A 21569-nucleotide genomic window follows, 5' to 3' on the forward strand; every position below is an offset into this window, starting at 1 on the left:
TATCAATTAACATTTATATTAGAAAAGTAAAAGTGATATAATATTAGGGAAAGAGTCAATAGAACAAATTATATCAAAAGAAAGCCATGGAAATCACATCCATTCTATTAATAGACATGGAAAGACTTTTATATATATATATAAAATACAATATTCATTTATATTTACCTTCTAAGTTTCTTGTTTCCTTTAAGACTAAGCTCAAGTTTTCTTGCAGATATTTTCCTGCATCTCATTCTTCTGCCCCTAACAAGGGCATTTATTCTGATGTTAATTTTCCATTTATATCACATATATCTTATATTTATACAGTTATTGATATTTTTCCTAATTATAATTTAAGATCCTTAAGTGCAAGGATTCTCTTTTTGTCTATCATCACTTAGCATAGCGCTTGAAACATAATAAGCATTCAATAAATGTTTGCTTAATAATATCAAAATGTTATATAAAAATGAAATTAGAGTAATTATTAAATTATTACAGTAACATATTATATCTGGTCCAAGATTATGGTATTTCCATTTCAGAAAAGATAACAGCAATAACAAAGATAATGATAACAACAACTGAGATCTGAGTTATTTTCTCCTTTTCCCTTTTCAACATACTTAATGGATTAGAAATTAAAGGAACATCAATCTAGTTTTATGTGGGACAAGCTGTTATTTATCAAATTGATTTAATGATGTAAAAATATAGTAGGATATATGTAAATATTGTTCATGTGTAGGACTGTGTATATAAAAGAGATAATTTTCATAAAAGATCAGCAAATTGATTGTGTCTGCCAATATGCCACCAATTACAATGAGAATAATTGAGTCATTATATAAATGAAGAAATATTTAAATTACTAATTATTTCAATTGTTGCAAAGAAATTCTTCCACTTTGTCAGTACAATTTTTATAGTCATTTTTTTTTAAGCATTCAAAAATTGAGCTTGTCAACTTCCATGGTATTTGTTCTTCCTAGAGTGTGAAAATGGAAATGGTGAGTATGGAGTACTCTTAATACCAGTTCCTATTGTAAGGCATATGAATAATGATATAAATTAGATAATATATCTGAAAATTCTCTAGGTATTTGAAAGAAGTTATGTGAAGGATGACACCTAGATAAGAATGTTCCACAGGTACATTTATGATGTTATGAGAAAGAAATTTCATGTTGGGTAGAATAGCTATGATATGCTTTGGGGAGAACATGGATAAGGCATAGAGTACTGTCAGTTATAGACAGATTATGCTCATTGGGGACAACTATTGAATCATTGAGATCATAATTCCAATTGATGATTTGAATACACATATATATCAATTTATATGAATATATAACACATGTGTTATATAATACACATATGATATATAATATCTAGCATTTAAGTACCCTCAAATTATCTATCTGTAAGTATACAGACATACTTTATAAACATATACAGTTTTTTATTAAAATAATAAAAGAGAAATTCAAAAATTTACTTCATATAATAGATAAAAATCTATAATGGATAATATTGTGGTCCCTTTAAATATAGTTTTATGGATGAATATTTGCACAGAGTAGGAACAAGTAGATTTAAAAAACTTCACTTTAATGCAAAATCATTTCAGAAAAATAACAAATTTCATACTTTTGAAATAAATTCCTATTTTGATTTAAAAAAATATACACACACACACATAGGAACTTACCTCCACATCTAGGAATTGGCCCACTCCACATTACTTTGCCATCCATAAGTATACAAGTAATTGTTTCTGTTCCTTGTGTTTTAATAAATCCTTCTTCACAAATAACTGATATTGAACTTCCTAACTGAAAGTTATCTCCAAATCGGCGTGCATTTATTGGTATCCCAGGATCAGGACATTCATTGTGTCCAAATGCTTTAGCACAAAACAGAAAAAAAAAAGTCACATCACACATGAGAGACAGATAGATGTTATGAATCCTTAAGCAATATGATTCCTAAAGACTACCCAGAGTAATATTTTTAAATTCATAAAATAAAAGATTCCAAAGGAAACTAATTATCAGAAAATACAAATATCAAATGATTAAATGAAAAGTTTATCAAGTCCAATTTACAAATCCCTACTGTTTAGAGCAAAGGTTGTCAGTGGGTGGCATATGGCCTCCAACACTTCCAAAATGTCATCAGAACCATATTAAAATGCAAATGAGGAATACTTAAGAAAAATTAAGCAATAAAGCATAGATACTATCACATGTTTAAACTAAATCAATATGTGGCCCATAGGTATATCATTGCTCTAGAGTAGTCAGAATCCCCAGTTCAAGTGTGGCTTAACCCTACAACACAACATCATGCTAATGTCTTCCTTTTGACATTATCTTTCCTTTACTCTCTCTGTATTTTGTATATATTGAAGTATTTACATGTTCTCTCTTCCATTAGAATGTGAAATTTTTGAGTTCAAGGACAGTGTATACGTTTCTTTTTACCTCGGGAGTTTATTAGCATGGTGCCCGAGACATTTTGCATGTGTCTACACACACTTTTATATGTGGTTATGCAAGTCAATATTTGTCGAATAAAAATTATGCATACTTATTAAAATTATTGTAGTGAAAAGAATGCATTACTTGTGATCACCAAATAGAGAAAATGCTTGAAGTCTGACTATATAGTACTGCTCAAAGTTCAATTTTCTACATGTCATACAAATATTATGTATACATATATACATACTATATATATATATTTATAATAGTATATGAGGGAGTAAACTCACTGCTCATTAGTCTTTTATTTTGGAAGAATGGTTTAATCTAAGCTTACATTTATTAAATAAATCAAAGCAATATTTAACTGTTCTAGCAGTATGCACTTGTTGATATTTGCACTGAATATATACTTACTTAGTATTACAATACTAAACACATGATAAACATGAAAAATAAAAATAAATAATGTACTATCATCAAAATTAGAATTAAATAGATTTAAAGAAATTATTGTGAGTATATGAGGATAAAAAAATTCTGAATCTTTCAGAGCAAGACAACATATTTATAAAGAATATTGCCTAAGCCCAAAAAGCAATGAGTTTTGCTTTAATGAGATGCATTTACATTTGAACAATTTATTGCTCACAGTATTCATCACCAGTGCAACTATGAAAAGACTACAAATAAATATTGTTAGAAATTCTCTAAGCTAGATATTGGGAGAATAAACAAATAACGAGTATCTCTTATTTTAAATGGGCCAATATGAAGAGATCTTTAATCTCTTTGTCATATGACAACATATTATTAAATCTTCTTATCTGGCTAATAGTTAACAAAGTTAAGTAATTTCAAGAAAAAAAAAGTTCCTTCATATTCTACATTGAAACAGAAGCATCCATATCTATGTATATTAGTAAATTAATGGAATCTTTCTATTTCACATTATACAATTTTCTATTGTTTCATTATTTTCCTAAAATAGAAATATCAATTTGCATTTGAAATACAGGAATTAGGGGGAATAATGTGTTCTCCCCCTTAAAAATATCAAATCTACAAAAAGGACAATAAATTGAATTATCCAATAGAGGAATAACCCTATTTACTCAGTTAATATATTCTATAGAATAAGGTAATTTTTGCCATCTAAATCAGATTAAAAACAACTTGTAAAAATTTAAATAGGTATATTTCTCTTGAAAGAGAGGATTGATTGTGTAGTGGATAAGTTCTTGGAGTCAAGAGAACCTGAATTCACAAGGGATATCAACGAATCAATTGACAGAAGATAGTTTTGAAATGTTTTTCATAATTTTAAAAGTTCTTTGTGTAAAAATGAATTTGTAATGTGAATTAATGTAAAGTAAGAACTGACTGTGCTTGAAAGAACACAGTTAAGTTGTAGCAAATAGTATAGTGCTCCACAAAATTAAAATTTAAAAAGTTTTTACAAATAGATTAAAACAAATTAATTTAGTTCTTAGTTAGCAAGACTGTTAGTATTTTCCTTTAAAATCCAGATAAGCTTCTTTCTACTCAACCTTCACTTTTTTTCCTCCCTTTGCAACATCCTCAACCGTTCTACCATATCTGATTTCCCTTCAATACAGTGAGATCTGAGATTTCTTCTCCTAGAGAAGTTTGGGCTCTTCCCTAATGGAATTTATCTTTACTATAGATATCTGTGTGGTATTTGCTTTGAACACAAAAATAACACTGATGGAACACTGGATTAAGTACCAAGAGACCAAGTAAGTCTTATTAATGTTATCACTATCATCTTAGACAACTCTTTAGATCTCTGTGTCCTCATCTATTAAATAAGGGATAAACTTATAGGATCTTTTTCCACTTTAATAGTCTATGATTCTATGTAATACTGAAAATGACTTACTGTTATATGTTATGTTAAAACCCCGGCCCGACATTGAGTGGTCTGCTTGAAATTCCAAGCGCAGAATATGACTATTACTAGTGAGATGAGAAGGAACTTCAGCACCAGTGAATGTTCCAAGGATTGGAGAGTCTGGAGAATCACCGTCTTTAACAGCAAGGAAGTCAAACTGAGATTCCAGGTCAAAGTCGTTAAATGAAAGATGTATCCGACTTCCAGGATCTGAGATGATTGTCCAGATACAATTTAAATTATTTCCATAACCTTCAGGGTAATCAGGAGAAAGAACCGTCCCCATTGGTGCAGTAAAATTAGAAAGGCAAGGAACTGTGAAAAAAAAATTTAGAGTAACATGCATTTTCAAAAGCTTCCCCTGTTATTTTTTTCAATCTGTCTTCAAGATCACTATAAATGGTTGCTTCTTTAGTCAATTCATATTCAACATTCAAAGGATTTGGATTATACATTAAAAAATATTGAGCTTTTTAAATCATATAATCATATTGACCCTTAAACCAAATAACAGAAGTATAACTGGAATAAAATAAGCCACTTCACATAGATGGAATTATTTTCTTTTTGGGAAAGAGTTGAGGATGACTTAGATTCAAATCTTGCCTCAAACCCTACATATATATATATATATATTATATATATATATATATATATATATATTATATATATATATATAAAACCTTGGATTAACCATTTAAACTCTTAATGCCACAGACAACTATATATATATATATATATAAAACCTTGGATTAGCCATTTAAACTCTTAATGCCACAGACAACTCTGTGAGATTAGGAGTTGGGAATCTTAATTAGGACAGGGCTTTTCCCCATAGAGATTTCACCACACAGTTGGAATCAAAAATAGTAATTAAAATTAAAAATAGTAATTAAAATTTAAAAATAGTAAAATTAAAATTAAAAATCTTTATTAGATTAGATTTCTATGCAAATTTTTAAATATGAAAAAATTTGAAGAAAAACCTAAGGAGAGCAGAAAAATTGAATATGATGAGCTTGAAAAATAGGCACTATTTGAAAAGCTTTAGAGAATTTGGGATTATTTAGCCTCCCGGAAAAGCAAAAAAGTCAAAAAAAACAATAAAATAAAGCAAACACAAAAACAACCCACAAAGAAACAAGCAAATGGTCTTGTAAGCTTTTTTTTCTTCAAGGTTGTAGTTGTGAGCTTGTAGTAAAAAAAAAAAAAAATTTGTAGGGAGAAACAGAACCATTGTAATAGGAGACAGGTAGAAGCATTGGTCTCAAGCTTACTTTTTAGTTTCTAAGAAAGTCTTGTCCCAATTTATGAAGCTATATAGTAACAGAATTAAATTTGTAAGTTGTTCTCAAAGGCTTGGCTTGGGAGAAGCCAAAACTTCATTATTTTTTCCTTATCATAAATAATTTACTATGAGACAACCTGGTTCAGGATGTCTAATCAGCACTTAAATGAAAAAAAAAAAAAATCTAATTTAACTAAGTAAAGCAATGAGCAGACTTATCTAGGCTTAAGGGAAAAATGTTAAATGGGAGAAAATATTGCTTGTGTATAATTTGAGAAAATACTACTATCAATACATTCCTCAAATTTCCTATTATCACTACCCAATAACTACAATAACTGTGGCAACATGTGTCTAGTATAAGAAACTAGAAATTACTAATAGTCTTCTGACACCCTAAAAATTGTAAGAGTTTTATGACCTCTCTCTTTGGTTGTTCCCTGAAACAGGTTTAATAGAGTGATTGAATTGAAATAGTACATTGTAACTGCTGGGCCTGTGGGCATGTAATGAAATACATTAACAATACTAAATTAAAATGCTTTTTTTAAATCCCAAAATGTCTTTAGACCAGAACAAACTACAACACAATTTTCTCATATAAATAAAGTATTTTGGAAATTCAGGTGTTGAACTGATCTCTGTAATTTTGGAAATAGAATGTAGACAAATAAAAATATAAGAAAAGGCTTATGATATGTGACTACTCATACTATTATCCTGGCTTCATCTTTTCTACCTTATATGTTATTATTTTATGAATTCAAGTCATGGCATATATATATAAGTGTGTGTGTGTGTGTGTGTGTGTGTGTGTGTGTGTGTGTGTATAATACTTGTCTTTATACTTAATGTCACAGTAATAGTCTCTCATTTTTATTATTTGGTAATTAAGATAGAATTGTATTGAACATGGTCATAGATCAATAGATAATGGGGATTAAAATTTTAGTGTAGTTACACCATAATATTTTAGTATATGTATTTGAAGAAATATACTTTTAATCAAAAACATTGTATATTAGGATCTTGACACAGTTCATTATGCACAACATAAATAAGAGGCAGCTAAATGAAATATATACCACTGTGGGTGAGTAAGCATTTAAGAGCAAAAATAAGTCAATGCATTATACATAAGAAAAAGTCTTTAAATAATTTAAATACCCTTGATTGCAAGTCAGCCTCTACTAACCTGATGATGTAAATCATCTTCTACAAATTTACATATAAATGTATATGTTATATGAAAAATTCAGACATTTATAAAATATACGTTGTTCATGATGGATATAACATTTATTTTAATAATTTAATTATGTTAGATTATCATTTTAATAATTAGAAGGGGAAGATAAGATTTTAAGTAGCAATGAAATATATTTTCTAATAGGATTATAGTATCATAAGTGAACTAATTTATTCTTCACCCCCCTCAAATTCTTATAATTGTATTTAATTATGAACATCTCTAGACATGCATATTGTGAAGTGTTGTATGCAAATGAAATACACTGTACTCACAGATACAAATTGGTATGTTTGCAGACCACTGGTTATTTTCTTGACAAATAATTGATTTCTCTCCAATAAGCTCAAATCCAAACTGACATTCAAATCTTAAAATATCTCTATTCGAAAATCCATCCCCTTCTCGAATTCCATATAGTGGTGTTCCAGGATCTCCACAGCTCTCTTTTTCAATTTCTATGGAAAAAAAATAAAACATTACCTTACTAAAAATGAGATATACTGTACACATGTTCCTAGTTTGATAATACAGTTTTCAGGGTTTGCCCTTTGTTCCAGAAATAGATACAAACAGAAAATGGAACCATTGTTTGGCTAATCTTAGATCTTTTCATCTGGATTTTAATCATAGATTCATGGAACAAGATCTATAGAACCTCAGAGAAAATGTTTCTTTTACAGATGAGAAAACTAAAAGACTGATATGATGGAGCTAGAACCAGAAGATAGAAATTTAGAATCATTCTTCTTTGTCCTCCTCTTCCTCCTCCCTTTTCCCCACACCTCATCCCTCCTACTCCTTCTCTTTCTAGCATATTTGTCCAAAAAGAGCTTTGAACATTATCAAGAAGACAGGAATTCAAAACCTGCCAACAATGCTAAAAAAGCTTTGTAGCTATGAGTGAATTATTTGCCTTTTTAACTTTTATGGACCTGTTTCCTCACCTGTAAAATGGGAATAACAATATTTGTAATGCCTACATCTCCTAGGACTCTCTTGAGGATCAAAAGAGATAAGGTCTGCAAAAGGATTTATAAATTGCAAAGTTCTATATTGATAGTCAATATATTACTATTTTGATTATATAATTTTCTGCATTTCTATTATTAACAAATAGTGTTTTAAGTATTTTGAATGACAAAAAGACTAAAACAATGTATTTGTAAGAGAATATAAAAATGTTGAAGGGGAAAGGACTTTTTTTTTGTCTTTAAAACTTATTAAACCATGTTTCATTAGTTTTCTAATGGGTCCAAGATGATTTAGAAATTAATAAAAGACTAACAAAATATGTAGATTTCTAAGAATTTAAATTTTGAAGTTGTGGTTTCTCATTTTGATTCAAAACCTGAACTACTTTTTTTTTAGGAAAATTTTTATAAACAAAAATAATTTTTGAAATGATTATATGTCTTTCAATCAAAATGTTTTTACTCAAAGATAATATAGTTTCCATGTTCTTTCTATTTTTCAAGTAATATATTGGATTTTTTTCAAACTATTTTAGACACCTATTTACCATGGAATATATATATGGAATATGTTTATGGGGTCCCATTTTTCACATTTCTGTGCTCAGAATTGAGAGGATAGATGTTTCTGTCTTTTTGACAGAGTTAGATTGGCACAGCAGTGACTGAAGTAATTACCTGCTCAACCCTGCTGGTTTAGCTGTGCTTCTTGCACAGACAGAAAGAGAGGCAAAGACAAGATAGATGGATAAGCAAGTGCATTTGAAATTGATAATGAATTACATTATCACTGTTACCCTTTTCTGGACAGGAAACACTTAAAGTATCCCAGAGATCTTTAAATAATGATATGACTATTTCATGAATTGTCTAGTCAGATTCCTTTAGGGTTTTCAGAAACTTGAAAAACAGCACAGCAGGCCTGTGGGCAAATTTCAGAGGTGACAATATTGGGCTGAGAATAGGACTGTAGGAGTTCTCCAGCTAAAAGGAGGTTCTGCTGAAGGTTCTGCTGCATCAGAACCTGGAGTATTGTTTCTGACCCCTGTGATTCTTTCAGTTCAATTGCTCATTTGTTCCCACCAGTGGAACTTATTCTTGGCTCTAGCCCAACTCCTTTTTGCAAATTGGGAAGGGTTCATTCAGCATCATAGACTCCATTTAACCATATAGTGCTTGCCAGGCCCTAAAAATATGGCAACCCCTTCTATTGTATATTTAAATCCTCCCAGTGAAAGGATTCATAGGCTATGTTTAGCAGAGAAAAGACAAAAAAATTCAGTAATTCAGAAAGAAAAGTAGTTACTTTAATTGCTTCTATTCAGGGTGTTTCAATTTGTTCAGAATGATTGGCATAGTTGATTGATGATCTTGTTGAGATTTCAATTCTAGTTCATCTAAAATTGCCAAGAGAAGTAACATATAGGCCTTGAGTCAGTCTTTTCACAAAGCTTTGAAAATAAGGAAGCGACAGACCAGTTGGGCTCTGGTTGGGGGGGGGGGAGGGTCAGAATTTTGCTGATCTTAAGGTATTTGACAGAGAAAGGACAAGAAAATAGACTAGATATTTATTAGTATGGGGATAGTTTGCTTTGAGCAGGCCCTGCTGTTTGTCTGTTAATAGAATCCTGTTATCTTTGAGCATGAATAATCTCAGTGACAAAATCATGACCAAAATATGAGAATAAGGAAGAAATGGGCCCAATAATATCAAGATTGTGGAATAGCCAGACAAATACTAGGAACTTCATGTGATCACCAGGATTTTCAGAGCCCAGCCAAGCTGAGATTCCCTATGAATGAGTGTCATCTTTCCCTCCCAGCAGTAATAGGAGGAAGAAGTCAAAATCTAAGTATCAGAACTATACATATTTAGGTTTTGGGGCTTCTTCTGGGAGTGAAGATTTTTGTTTGTTTTGTTTTTTTTCCTGATAAAGAAACATTGATGCCTAGTCTACCTTAAACACTTTGATTTACTTGGTTTGATCTTTTTCCAATTTAAATTTCAAATCCCAATGAAATTATGCTGTATCTCTCTGAACAAACCCCACCAAAAACCATTAGTTACATAAAGAAGGAATATCAGATATGATACAATTAGGTAGCTAAAACAAAAAGCCTAATATTAAGGACAAAAACATTGCAGTTTGCACAAGGGGCTGCAAAAGGATAGGGATGTAACCAATTCTTTGCTGGTCAGGAAGAGATTGTTATTACCCTCACAGTGCCCTATGGCTTTGAGCAAAGTTGAGTACACATAGGACTAATGTTCAATGTGCAATTGATAGTATGTGGTCTTTATTACTATACACAATCTGGCAACTGATCAGCAGCACCTACTATTAGTTAAATGTGTGTGTGTGTGTGTGTGTGTGTGTGTGTGTGTGTGTGTATATATATATATATACACATATGTATTTAGTGACACAAAGATGATTAAGCTCTATGTTAATTAGTTTGCTGAACTAAAAAAAGGAGGAAATTCAGTTTTCATAGTTTTTATTGTAATTTTGAAAGACACAAACTAAATCTACTCAAAATGCTTTTGCAAATATCATCAATGATCCCAACTATTCTAAATACATAGTGCCTTCATATTTTTCAGACATTTTGCTTATTAATTTTTCTGTGCGTTTGAGTGCATGTGTGGTATACAGAAAGGTGTGAGGGAGAGAGGTTAGATTTTACTGTTTTCTTTCTTTTTAATAAAAATAAACTGGAGGCAATATAACCATTTTACACTTTACAATAAGAATGGTCACAGGAAGAAATTCTTTTCAAAGTGTATGGAGCCTGATAATGTATACTTAATCAGGAATCGTTATTACTGTTTACTATTTTTTAAAAAGTAAAATAGTATTAGAGTAAAAGGCAAAGTAAAATATTCAATCTCAATAAAGGACTGAAAATACTAATATCATGTTCAAAGACCTAACAGCATGAAGTTACTTCCCTGAAACACTTTACACTCTGATGCTTTTCCTAGCAAGATTTTTTCAGGAGAGCAATTCTCATTGAATTTTATCTTTTGAATAATTTTTTGAATAAATCTAGTTTAGGCATTGGTCTCAAATTCTTTTCATATTCTGCTGCTATCTTTATGTAAGCTGAGCATACAAAACAAATTTCTACCTTTTGTATGCTGGGTACTAAACTCCAGTTATATTACAGTGACTGCCAGAAAAAAAGTTGGCTTGCCCTTACTACCTAAATTTCTGATAATAGATCAGAACTGCAGAATATTAGAGAAAAGTATTCCATTTCATTCTATTACCTCCTACATGAAACAAATATGAGGGTATCCTGCAATGACAGAGGAAGGAAATGATATATTTAAGAATGGGAGGCTGTGACTTTAAATTCTTGAGAGAGACTACGTTTGCAAGAAGAGAATGGAGTGATGATGGGAAACAAATGAAGAGATGAATTTTACCTGTTTTTTTTTTTTTCACATAGATGAAGACTCAAATTGCATGGGCATGGCAACAATTAAATACTTAAAGTATATGAGGCACTCACTGTACAAGCCTCATGCCATGATGCTTAAAACTACAAATTTAGGCAATATGATAGTTATAATTGTATACATAATAAAGTGTTGTTTCTAGCAGAATTTACTGAACTCTATAAGTACCTTAAAAACTTCTAAATGTAATTCTAAATGTAAAACTTCTAAAAACTTCTATTAGTACAGAATTTTAAATGTTTATTGATTAATATTAGAAAAGTATTTGACGTGATAACTCTTAAAAGTTTACCCTTTGAGGGAAATGAAAACTTATCAGATGAAACAATCTGATAAGAAGAAAAGTTTTTAAAAATTAAAAAAAAAAGACCTGACATTTAAATTGTGAAATGAAGTTAATATAAACTATCTGACAAAGTACATGGCGTAGTCAATAAATGGAGTGAAAAGTTAGAAAATATTAGTATTGGCTGGATTTTTCTAGCAAATTTAATGGAGGAGATTAGACACACAACAGAATTTTAGAAGCAGAAATAATATTAATGATTGAGTCCAATACTTTCTTCCACAGATAAGAAAAACCAATCACCTGGAGAGTTTAAATGATTTATACTTCTATATAATATATACAAGTTATATGTAGTAAATACAATGTTTTAGATTTTTATTTTTATAATTTCTTTGTTGTTATAGGATCATATATTTAGGGAATTGAAAGGACATATAATATTACCTCTAATTTTATAGATAAGGTTAAGTTTACCTAAGTTTCCAATGAATTAAGTGAGTAGCACATTGATAATTTCAACTCAGGGACTCCAATTCCTAAACCAGTGTTCTTTCCATTATAATGCAATTCCTCTTATAAAATTAAAATTTCATTTTACTGATTTTATCAATAAAGACATTTAAGTTCTAGAATTCCAAGTTTAAGTTATTTCTTTGATTTTGTTTCATTCAACTACTATGAGTACAGTTTTGTGTTAGGCAATAATCAAACAAACAAACAACAACAACAACAGGAATAAAAAACAATCCTGCTAGTTCTTTTTTGATATCAATGTTGGAAGATCATGGAAATGTAGTCAGAGAAAAAAAAGAAAAAATCTGTTATTCCAGATAGGGGATACATCTTAAAGAAAGAAAAACATAGTAGAGATGAGCACGGGAAAGTGAAGAAAGAATGATTGTAAGGAGGAGGCTTGTTTGGGAACTGTAGGGAATTAAATAGACAATAAAAGATCAAGTTAGAAAGCACATTTATAATCACAAATAATTTCTTCTAGCTGTGTAAACTTATTTTATTATTTTAATAAATTTTATATTTGTTTCATTTGATATGAATATTTTAGGGAACATCAGAAAAATTTCTAGGAGTAGGGGAAGAGAAGTGTGTCCATGGCAGATTACTTTTATAGAGTAATAAAATATATATATATATACATATATATATATATATATATATATATTATATATATATATATATATATATGTATATATATATTTTTTTTTCAAAAGGACTTGAATAAGATTTAAGAACTCTTGGGAACGAGACAACAGATGGAAGGCTGGAAGTTACAGGACATTAAAGTGATGCATCTAAAGTAAAAGAGACTCAAATAGAAGATCCAAGTTAATATGAGCATGGATAGTTTTGCTATGGATAGATTTGCAGAGATCTGTGAACTTGGGTGTGCAAAACTAAATCTTTATTTTTACTTATCTTTAAGAGAAATTAAATATTTTCTTTAATTATGATTTTTGCAACAAATATATTGAGATTATTCAATAAATTTCATTCACTTTTAAAGTGACCCAGGATACACACACACGTGTGTGTGTGTGTGTGTGTGTGTGGTTATGAAGAATTACTGTATTATAATGCGAAAAGTAAAGAAATAAGCATTTATTATGTGCCTATCATGTTACAGGCTAAACATTTAATTTATTCTATCTCATTTGATCTTTACTAGAATTTTGAATGACAAATTTTTTTATCTACATTTTACAATTGAAAAAATCCTGGCAGATAGCAGTTAAATGACTGGCCCAGAACTACACCAACTACTAAGCTGACCTCAGCTTTTCCTAACTTAAGCTTAAGCATTCATAGCTGCTTCATGATGATATCAGCAGACAAATCAGACAGGAGACTGAGAGATTAGCAAACTCATATGGTAGAAAAGGCAACCAAATGATGTTATTTTAATCTCAAAACAAATAGAATGAATTGGAAACAGAACCTGCTGATAAGTTAGTGGCGCCAGTTCCATTTTGAATAATATATAGTAGTAGACTTTATTTTAGGAAGCATCTTGTCAAACTCTGAAATTTCTTAGTTTCCTGTAAAGTTAAACTCAAATATCATCTACATGGAACTACATTTAATCACCGCCCTAAGTCTTTGTGCATATACACAAACACATGCATACCACACATATATAACATATTTACTACATGTATATTCACACAATTTATGCATATATGTTATATAATATCCTTCTATATAGAAATATATATAGAGAGAAAGAGATACATAGAAATACATATATGTATATATATGTGTATATATACATATATATATATACATTCATATATATATACATATATACATATATATATATATATATATATATATATATATATATATATATATATATATATATATATATATATATAATTATAACTTTTTATTGGTAGAACCCATGCCAGGGTAATTTTTTACAACATTATCCCTTACACTCAATTCTGTTCCGACTTTTCCCCTCCTTTCCTCTACCCTCTCCCCTAGATGGCAAGCAGTCCTATACATGTTAAATATGTCACAGTATATCCTAGATACAATATATGTATGCAAAACTGAACAGTTCTCTTGTTACACAGGAAGAATTGGATTCAGAATGTAAAAATAACCTGGGAAGAAAAACAAAAATGCAAACAGTTTACATTAATTTCCCAGTGTTCTTTCTTTGGGTGTAGCTGCTTCTGTTCATCAGTGATCAATTGAAACTGAGTTAGATATTCTCTTTGTCAAAGAAATCCACTTTCATCAGAATGCATCCTCATACAGTATTGTTGTTGAAGTATATAATGATTTCTTAGTTCTGCTCATTTCACTTAGCATCAGTTCATGGAAGTCTCTCTAAGCCTCTCTGTATTCATCCTGCTAGTCATTTCTTACAGAACAATAATATTCCAGAACATTCATATACCACAATTTACCCAAGCATTCTCCAATTGATGGGCATCCATTCATTTTCCAGTTTCTAGCTACTACAAACAGAGTTGCCACAAACATTTTGGCACATACAGGTCCCTTTCCCTTCTTTAGTATTTTTTGGGGGTATAAGCCCAGTAGTAGCACTGCTGGATCAAAAGGGTAAGTTTGATAACTTTTTGGGCATAATTTCAGATTGCTTTCCAGAATGGCTGCATTTGTTCACAACTCCACCAACAATGCATCAGTGTCCCAGTTTTCCCCACATCCCTTCCAACATTCATCATTATTTTTTCCTATCATCTTAATCAATCTGACAGGTGTGTAGTGGTATCTTAGAGTTGTCTTAATTTGCATTTCTCTGATCAACAGTGATTTGGAACACTCTTTCATATGAGTGGTAATAGTTTCAATTTCATAATCTGAAAATTGTCTGTTCATATCCTTTGACCATTTATCAATTGGAGAATGGCTTGATTTCTTATAAATTTGAGTCAATTCTCTATATATTTTGGAAATAAGGCCTTCATCAGAACCTTTACGTGTGAAAGTGTTTTCTCAGTTTGTTGCTTCCCTTCTAATTTTGTTTGTATTAGTTTTGTTTGTACAAAGGCTTTTTAATTTGATGTAATCAAAATTTTCTATTTTGTGATCAGTAATAATCTCTAGTTCATCTCTGGTCACAAATTTCTTCCTCCTCCACAAGTCTGAGAGATAAACTATCCTATGTTCCCCTAATTTATTTATAATCTCGTTCTTTATGCCTAAATCATGGACCCATTTTGATCTTGTCTTGGTATACAGTGTTAAGTATGGGTCCATGCCTAATTTCTGCCATACTAATTTCCAGTTATCCCAGCAGTTTTTGTCAAATAATGAATTCTTATCCCAAAAGTTAGGATCTTTGGGTTTGTCAAACACTAGATTGCTATAGTTGACTATTTTGTCTTGTGAATCTAACCCATTCCACTGATCAACTAATCTATTTCTTAGCCAATACCAAATGGTTTTGGTGACTGCTGCTTTATAATATAGTTTTAGATCAGGTACAGCTAGGCTACCTTAATTTGATTTTTTTTTCATTAATTCCCTTGCGATTCTCAACCTTTTGTTCTTCCATATAAATTTTGTCGTTATTTTTTCTAGATCATTAAAATATTTTCTTGGGAGTCTGATTGGTATAGCACTAAATAAATAGATTAGTTTAGGAAGTATTGTCATCTTTATTATATTCACTTGGCCTATCCAACAGCACTTAATGTTTTTCCAATTATTTAAATCTGACTTTATTTGTGTGGAAAGTTTTTTTGTGATTTTGCTCATATAATTCCTGACTTTCCTTTAGTAGATAGATTCCCAAATATTTTATGCTGTCGACAGTTATTTTGAATGGAATTTCTCTTCATATCTCTTGCTATTGGATTTTTTGGTGATATATAAAAATGCTGAGATTTATGGGGATTTATTTTATATCCTGCAAATTTGTTAAAGTTATGAATTATTTCTAATAGCGTTTTAGTAGAATCTATGGGGTTCTCTAAGTATATCATCATATCATCTACAAAGAGTGATAGTTTGCTTTCCTCATTGCCTACTCTAATTCCTCTAATCTCTTTCTTTACTCTTATTGCTGAGGCTAGCATTTCTAATACAATATTGAATAATAATGGTGATAGTGAGCAATGTTGCTTCACTGCCAATCTTACTGGGAAAGATTTTTCCCCATTGCATATGATGCTTACTGACAGTTTTAAATATATACTCCTGACTATTTTAAGGAAAAGTCCATTTATTCCTATGCTCTCAAGTGTTTTTATTAGGAATGGATGTTGAATTTTATCAAATGCTTTTTCTGTATCTATTGAAATGATCATATGATTTTTGTTAGTTTGGTTATTGATACAGGCAATTAGGCTAATAGTTTTCCTAATATTGAACCAGCCCTGCATTCCTGGTATAAATCCTACTTGGTCATAGTGTATTGTCCTGGGGATGATTTTCTGTAATCTTCTTGCTAATATTTTATTTAAGATTTTTGCATCAATATTCATTAGGGAGATTGGCCTATAATTTTCTTTCTCTGTTTTCAACCTATCTGGTTTAGGTATCAGTATCGTGTCTGTGTTGTAAAAAAAAAAAAAAATTGGTAGGACTCCTTCAATCCCAACTTTTTTCAAAGAGTTTATATAGCATTGGAGTTAATTGTTCTTTAAATATTGGGTAGAATTCACATGTAAATCCATCTCTTCCTGGGGATTTTTTCTTAGGGAGTTGGTTAATAGCTTGTTCTATTTCTTTTTCTAAAATGGAACTGTTTAGGATATTCATTCTTCCTCTGTTAATCTGGGCAGGCTATATTTTTGAAGGTATTCTTCCATTTCATTTAAGTTGTCAAATATATTGGCATAAAGTTGGGCAGAGTAATTCCTAATTATTGTTCTAATTTCCTCTTCATTAGTGGCCAGTTCTCCCTTTTCATTTTTAAGACTAACAATTTGATTTTCCTCTTTCCTTTTTTTATTCAGATTTACTAAGGGTTTGTCTATTTTGTTGTTTTTTTTCATAAAACCAACTTTTAGTTTTATTAATTCAATAGTTTTTTTTTTCTTTCAATTTTATTGATCTCTCCTTTTATTTTTAGAATTTCAAGTTTAGTGTTTGACTGGGGGGTTTTAATTTGTTCCTTTTCTAGCATTCTTAGTTGCAAGCCCAATTTGTTGCCCTTCTTTTTCTTTATTTTATGCAAGTAGGCCTTTAGATATATGAAATTTCCCCTTATTACTGCTTTGGCTGCATCCCACACATTTTGGTATGATGTCTCATTATTGTCATTTTCTTGGGTGAAGTTATTATGTCTATGATTTGCTGTTTCACCCAATCATTCTTTAGTATGAGATTATTTGGTTTCCAATTATTTTTTGGTCTGTTTTCCCCTGGCTTTTTGTTGAATGTAATTTTCATTGCATCATCATCTAAAAAGGATGTATTTACTATTTCTGCCTTACTGCATTTGAGTTTGAGGTTTTTATGTCCTAATATATGGTCAGTTTTTGTATAGGTTCCATTAACTGATGAGAAGAAAGTGTACTCCTTTCTGTGTACATTTAGTTTTCTCCAGAGATCTGCCATATCTAACTTTTCTAGTATTCTATTTACCTCTTTGACTTCTTTCTTATTTATTTTGTGGTTTGATTTATCTAATTCTGAGAGTGCAAAGTTGAGATCTCCCACTATTATAGTTTTTCTATCTATTTCTTCTTGCAGGTCTTTTAATTTCTCTTTTAAGAATTTAGATGCTACACCACTTGGTACATATATGTTTAATATTGATATCACTTCATTATCTATGCTATCCTTTAGCAAGATATAGTGCCCTTCCTTATCTCTTTTAATTAGATCAATTTTTGCTTTTGTTTGATCTGAGATCAGGATGGCTACCCCTGCTTTTTTGACTTCACCTGAAGCATAGTATATTCTGCTCCAGCCTTTTACCTTTACTCTCTAAGTATCTCCCTGCTTCAGGTGTGTTTCCTGTAAACAACATATTGTAGGATTCTGACTTTTAATCCATTCTGCTAACCGCTTCCTCTTTATGGGGGAGTTTACCCCGTTTGCATTTATGGTTAAAATTACCAATTCTGTATTATTTGTCATCTTGTTAAACCCTGTTTATGCTTTTCTCCCTTTTTCCCCCTTACCACCCTCCCTGGTACCACTTGCTTCTCACAACCCTCTCTTTTTAGTATTCCTCCCATCCCCCGTCTTAGAATTCCTCCCCCTATCTTATTCTTTTTCCTCACAGATTCTGTATTTCCTTCTGCTTAGCTTATTCCTTCCCTTTTCATTTTTTCCCTTCTCACTTTTCAATGAGGTGGGAGAAGTTTCACCATAAATTGAATATGTCTAAATTTTTTCTCTTTAAGCCAATTCTGATGGCAGTAAGAAACCCACTATATTCATCCCCCTCCATTCTTTCTCTCAGATATAATAGGTTTCCTTTGCCTCTTCAGGGGATGTAGTACCCCAACTTTACCCTTTTCTGGTACAATGTCCTTTCCACCTCTAGTTTCTAGAACAAGATATTCATGTATTTGTCATACATCTTTATAGAAGAAATATAGTTCCCAAGATTAATCTTTACCTTTTTAGGTTTCTCTTGAGTTCTATATTTGTAGATCAAACTTTTTATTAAGTTCTGTTTTTTTCATCAAAAATAGGTGAAATTTGCTTATTTCGTTAAATGCCCATCTTCTTCGCAGGAAAAAGATGCTCATTCTGGATGGGTAAGTTATTTTTGGTTGCATACCGAGTTCCTTAGCCTTTCAGAATATCATATTCCAGGCCCTTTGATTCTTTAATGTGAATGCTGCTAGATCCTGGGTAATCCTTATTGTAGCTCCTCTATATTTGAATTGTTGTTTTTTTTTTTCCTAAGTGCTTGCAGTATTTATTCCTTTGTCTGATAGTTCTGGCACTTGACCACTATATTTCTTGGTGTTTTAATTTTAGGATCCCTTTCAGCAGGTGATTGATGAATTCTTTCAATGTCTATTTTGCCCTCTGTTTCTATGACTTCTGGGCAGTTCTCTTTGATAATTTCCTGGAAAATAGTGTGCAGGCTTCTTTTTTCCATCATATTTTTCTGGGAGTCCAATAATTCTCAGATTGTCTTTCTTAGATCTATTTTCCATGTCTCTTTTCCCAAGAAGATATTTGATATTTTTGTCCATTGTTTCATTTTTTTGGTTTTGCTTGATTGATTCTTCTTGTCTCCTAGAGTCATTTAATTCCATTTGTTTGATTCTGATTTTCAATGAAGTATTTTCTTCACTCATTTTTTTAATATATTTTTCTAATTGTCCAATTGAGTTTTTAAGTGAGTTGTTTGTTCTATGAATTTTTTTTTTCCATTTTGCCAATTTTATTTTTTAGAGAGCTATTTTCTTTTTCCAGTTCACTAATTCTATTTTTCAACTATTTGATTTCTTTATTCACTCTATCTTTAAATGAGTGGGATGACTTCTCCAGACTCTCTTGCCATGCCTCCCTTTCCTTTTCCCATTTTTCTTCTAGCTCTCTTGTGAGAGCCTTTTTAATTTCTTCTGTGAGATTCATCTGTGCTGAGGACCAGATGTTATCCTCCTTGGGGATTCAGCTGGAGACGGTCTGTTTTTTGTCTCCTCAGGGTTTAGAGTCTGCTCTCTATCTGTATAGAAGCTATCAATGGTTAAGGTCCATTTAAATTTTTTGCTCATTTTGTTGGAGAAGAATCAAAAAGAAACCAGCAAAGAAAAAAAAGAAAAAGAAAATGGAATCTGGTTTTTTTTTTTTTTTTTTTTGGTTGGGAGGGCTGGGTGGTATTACCAAGCTTCCTCTACAGACTGTGGGGGACAGCTGCCCCTGCGCTCTGAGACTCTGTGCTGAGACAGGGTTGGGGGAGGTGGCCAGGTCCTGAGAGACTCCAGCTGTTTGGGGTTGTATTCTTCACCCCCTGTGTTTTTGGCTTCTTTGCTTGTCTGCTGACTTGCTGCTGGGGCAAAGTATCCAATGCTGTAGCAAAGTTCTTCCCTCAGAGACGGCTGAGATCATACCCCACCCCGCTCCAGTCTGCTAGGCTGTGAGCTTCCTGCTGTGCTCTTACTGCTGCTGCCTACCCTCAGGCCCGATCTAAAACCCTCCCGCTCTCGAGCAAAAACAGACCTTTCCTGGCTAATTTCTAGGTAATTATTTGTGTGTGTGTGTTTTTTTTTCAGTCAAGCATTAATTCAGAGGCTTATCATGAAATGAATTCTGAGAGAAAATATGGAGCTTACACAGCTGTGTGCCTCCTCTCCACCATCTTCTGCCTCTTCTCTGCCATCTAGCAACATCCTTTGAAAATATTCTAGAAATATATTTTTATATAATCATCTCCTTTCAATAGAATGATGTCTTCTTAAGAAAAGAGATATTTTATTTTTGTCTTTTTATCCAAATACCTAAGATACTGGCTAAAACAAGGAAATTTTAAATACATATTTATTGACTGATTAACAAAAAAAAATTTACTCTTAATTGTAATATATACATACACACACACACAATGCAATTTTACAGATAACTAACACATATAATTGCTTTATATCTATAAGATAGATAACATAAAACTGTAGCATATAAATTTATATATATATATATAATTGCATTATAATCATTTTGCTAATATTGTTATGAATAAGTTTCAAAAGTAACAAATATTTATTAAGTGGTTACGTCATGTGAGACAACGTAATAGATCCTAGAAATATAAAGATAAAAAAATATATAATGTCTGCTCTCAAGCAACCTATGTTCTGATGGAGGCAATGAGAAATATATGTTAAAGACATGTATGATACCCAGTTTGAAGTGCTGGGGGCAAAGAATAATATTTTTGTCCTTAAAAAACACATAATTACAAGGAATGTATAAATGCATTGTGAAAGCCGAGAGTTATCCTGAAATGGTAAAAATAAAATAAAATGAATGTTCACATAAAGCTACTATTCATCTCTTATAGTGCTGAAGTAACTCCAGTAAAAATAAAACCTTCGTTTTGTGGGCCTTTAAATAAAGAAACTTCAGAGCCCTGGATGAGGGGGATAAATGTCCTCAGCTTCTGCATCTGGCCCATGGGCCATAGTTTGAGGACCCCTGGATAAGCATTTATGTAATGTCTATTTTCAGGTACTGTGCTAATTCCCTTATAAATATCTCAATAACTAGACTAACTGAAAGAAACCTATTTTATTACTCAGCTCTAGGCTGAAATCCATACATAGGTCTTCCAAACCTTTCCTAGGATTTACTTTCCTATAAGGTTGAAATAGTTGCTATATGCTCTGCAGAAAACTTTTGATTAAATAAGCAGGGAAAGAGAACAGAGGTAAAGGTGATCAAAAGACTTCTCTAATCCTATCACAATATTCTTACCCTCAACCCTCTTTAAGGATGTCTTTGATTCTATATAG

General features: G+C 31.2%; 1 protein-coding gene across 1 annotated transcript in view; it reads right to left on the reverse strand.

The window, feature by feature from the left end:
• Positions 1–932: 932 nt before the first annotated feature.
• The window catches only part of LOC127547625 (CUB and sushi domain-containing protein 3-like), a 183846-nt gene continuing 163209 nt past the window's right edge, over positions 933–21569 (reverse strand). The window contains exons 3-6 of the mRNA XM_051974553.1: positions 7199–7381; positions 4375–4701; positions 1697–1891; positions 933–973 (exon numbers count right to left, since the gene is read on the reverse strand). Of these exons, the coding sequence (XP_051830513.1) occupies positions 933–973; positions 1697–1891; positions 4375–4701; positions 7199–7381 (746 nt within the window). The remainder of the gene's footprint in view (positions 974–1696; positions 1892–4374; positions 4702–7198; positions 7382–21569) is intronic.

The sequence above is a fragment of the Antechinus flavipes genome, chromosome 1 (genome assembly GCF_016432865.1).
Source record: "Antechinus flavipes isolate AdamAnt ecotype Samford, QLD, Australia chromosome 1, AdamAnt_v2, whole genome shotgun sequence".
Taxonomy (NCBI): Eukaryota; Metazoa; Chordata; class Mammalia; order Dasyuromorphia; family Dasyuridae; genus Antechinus; species Antechinus flavipes.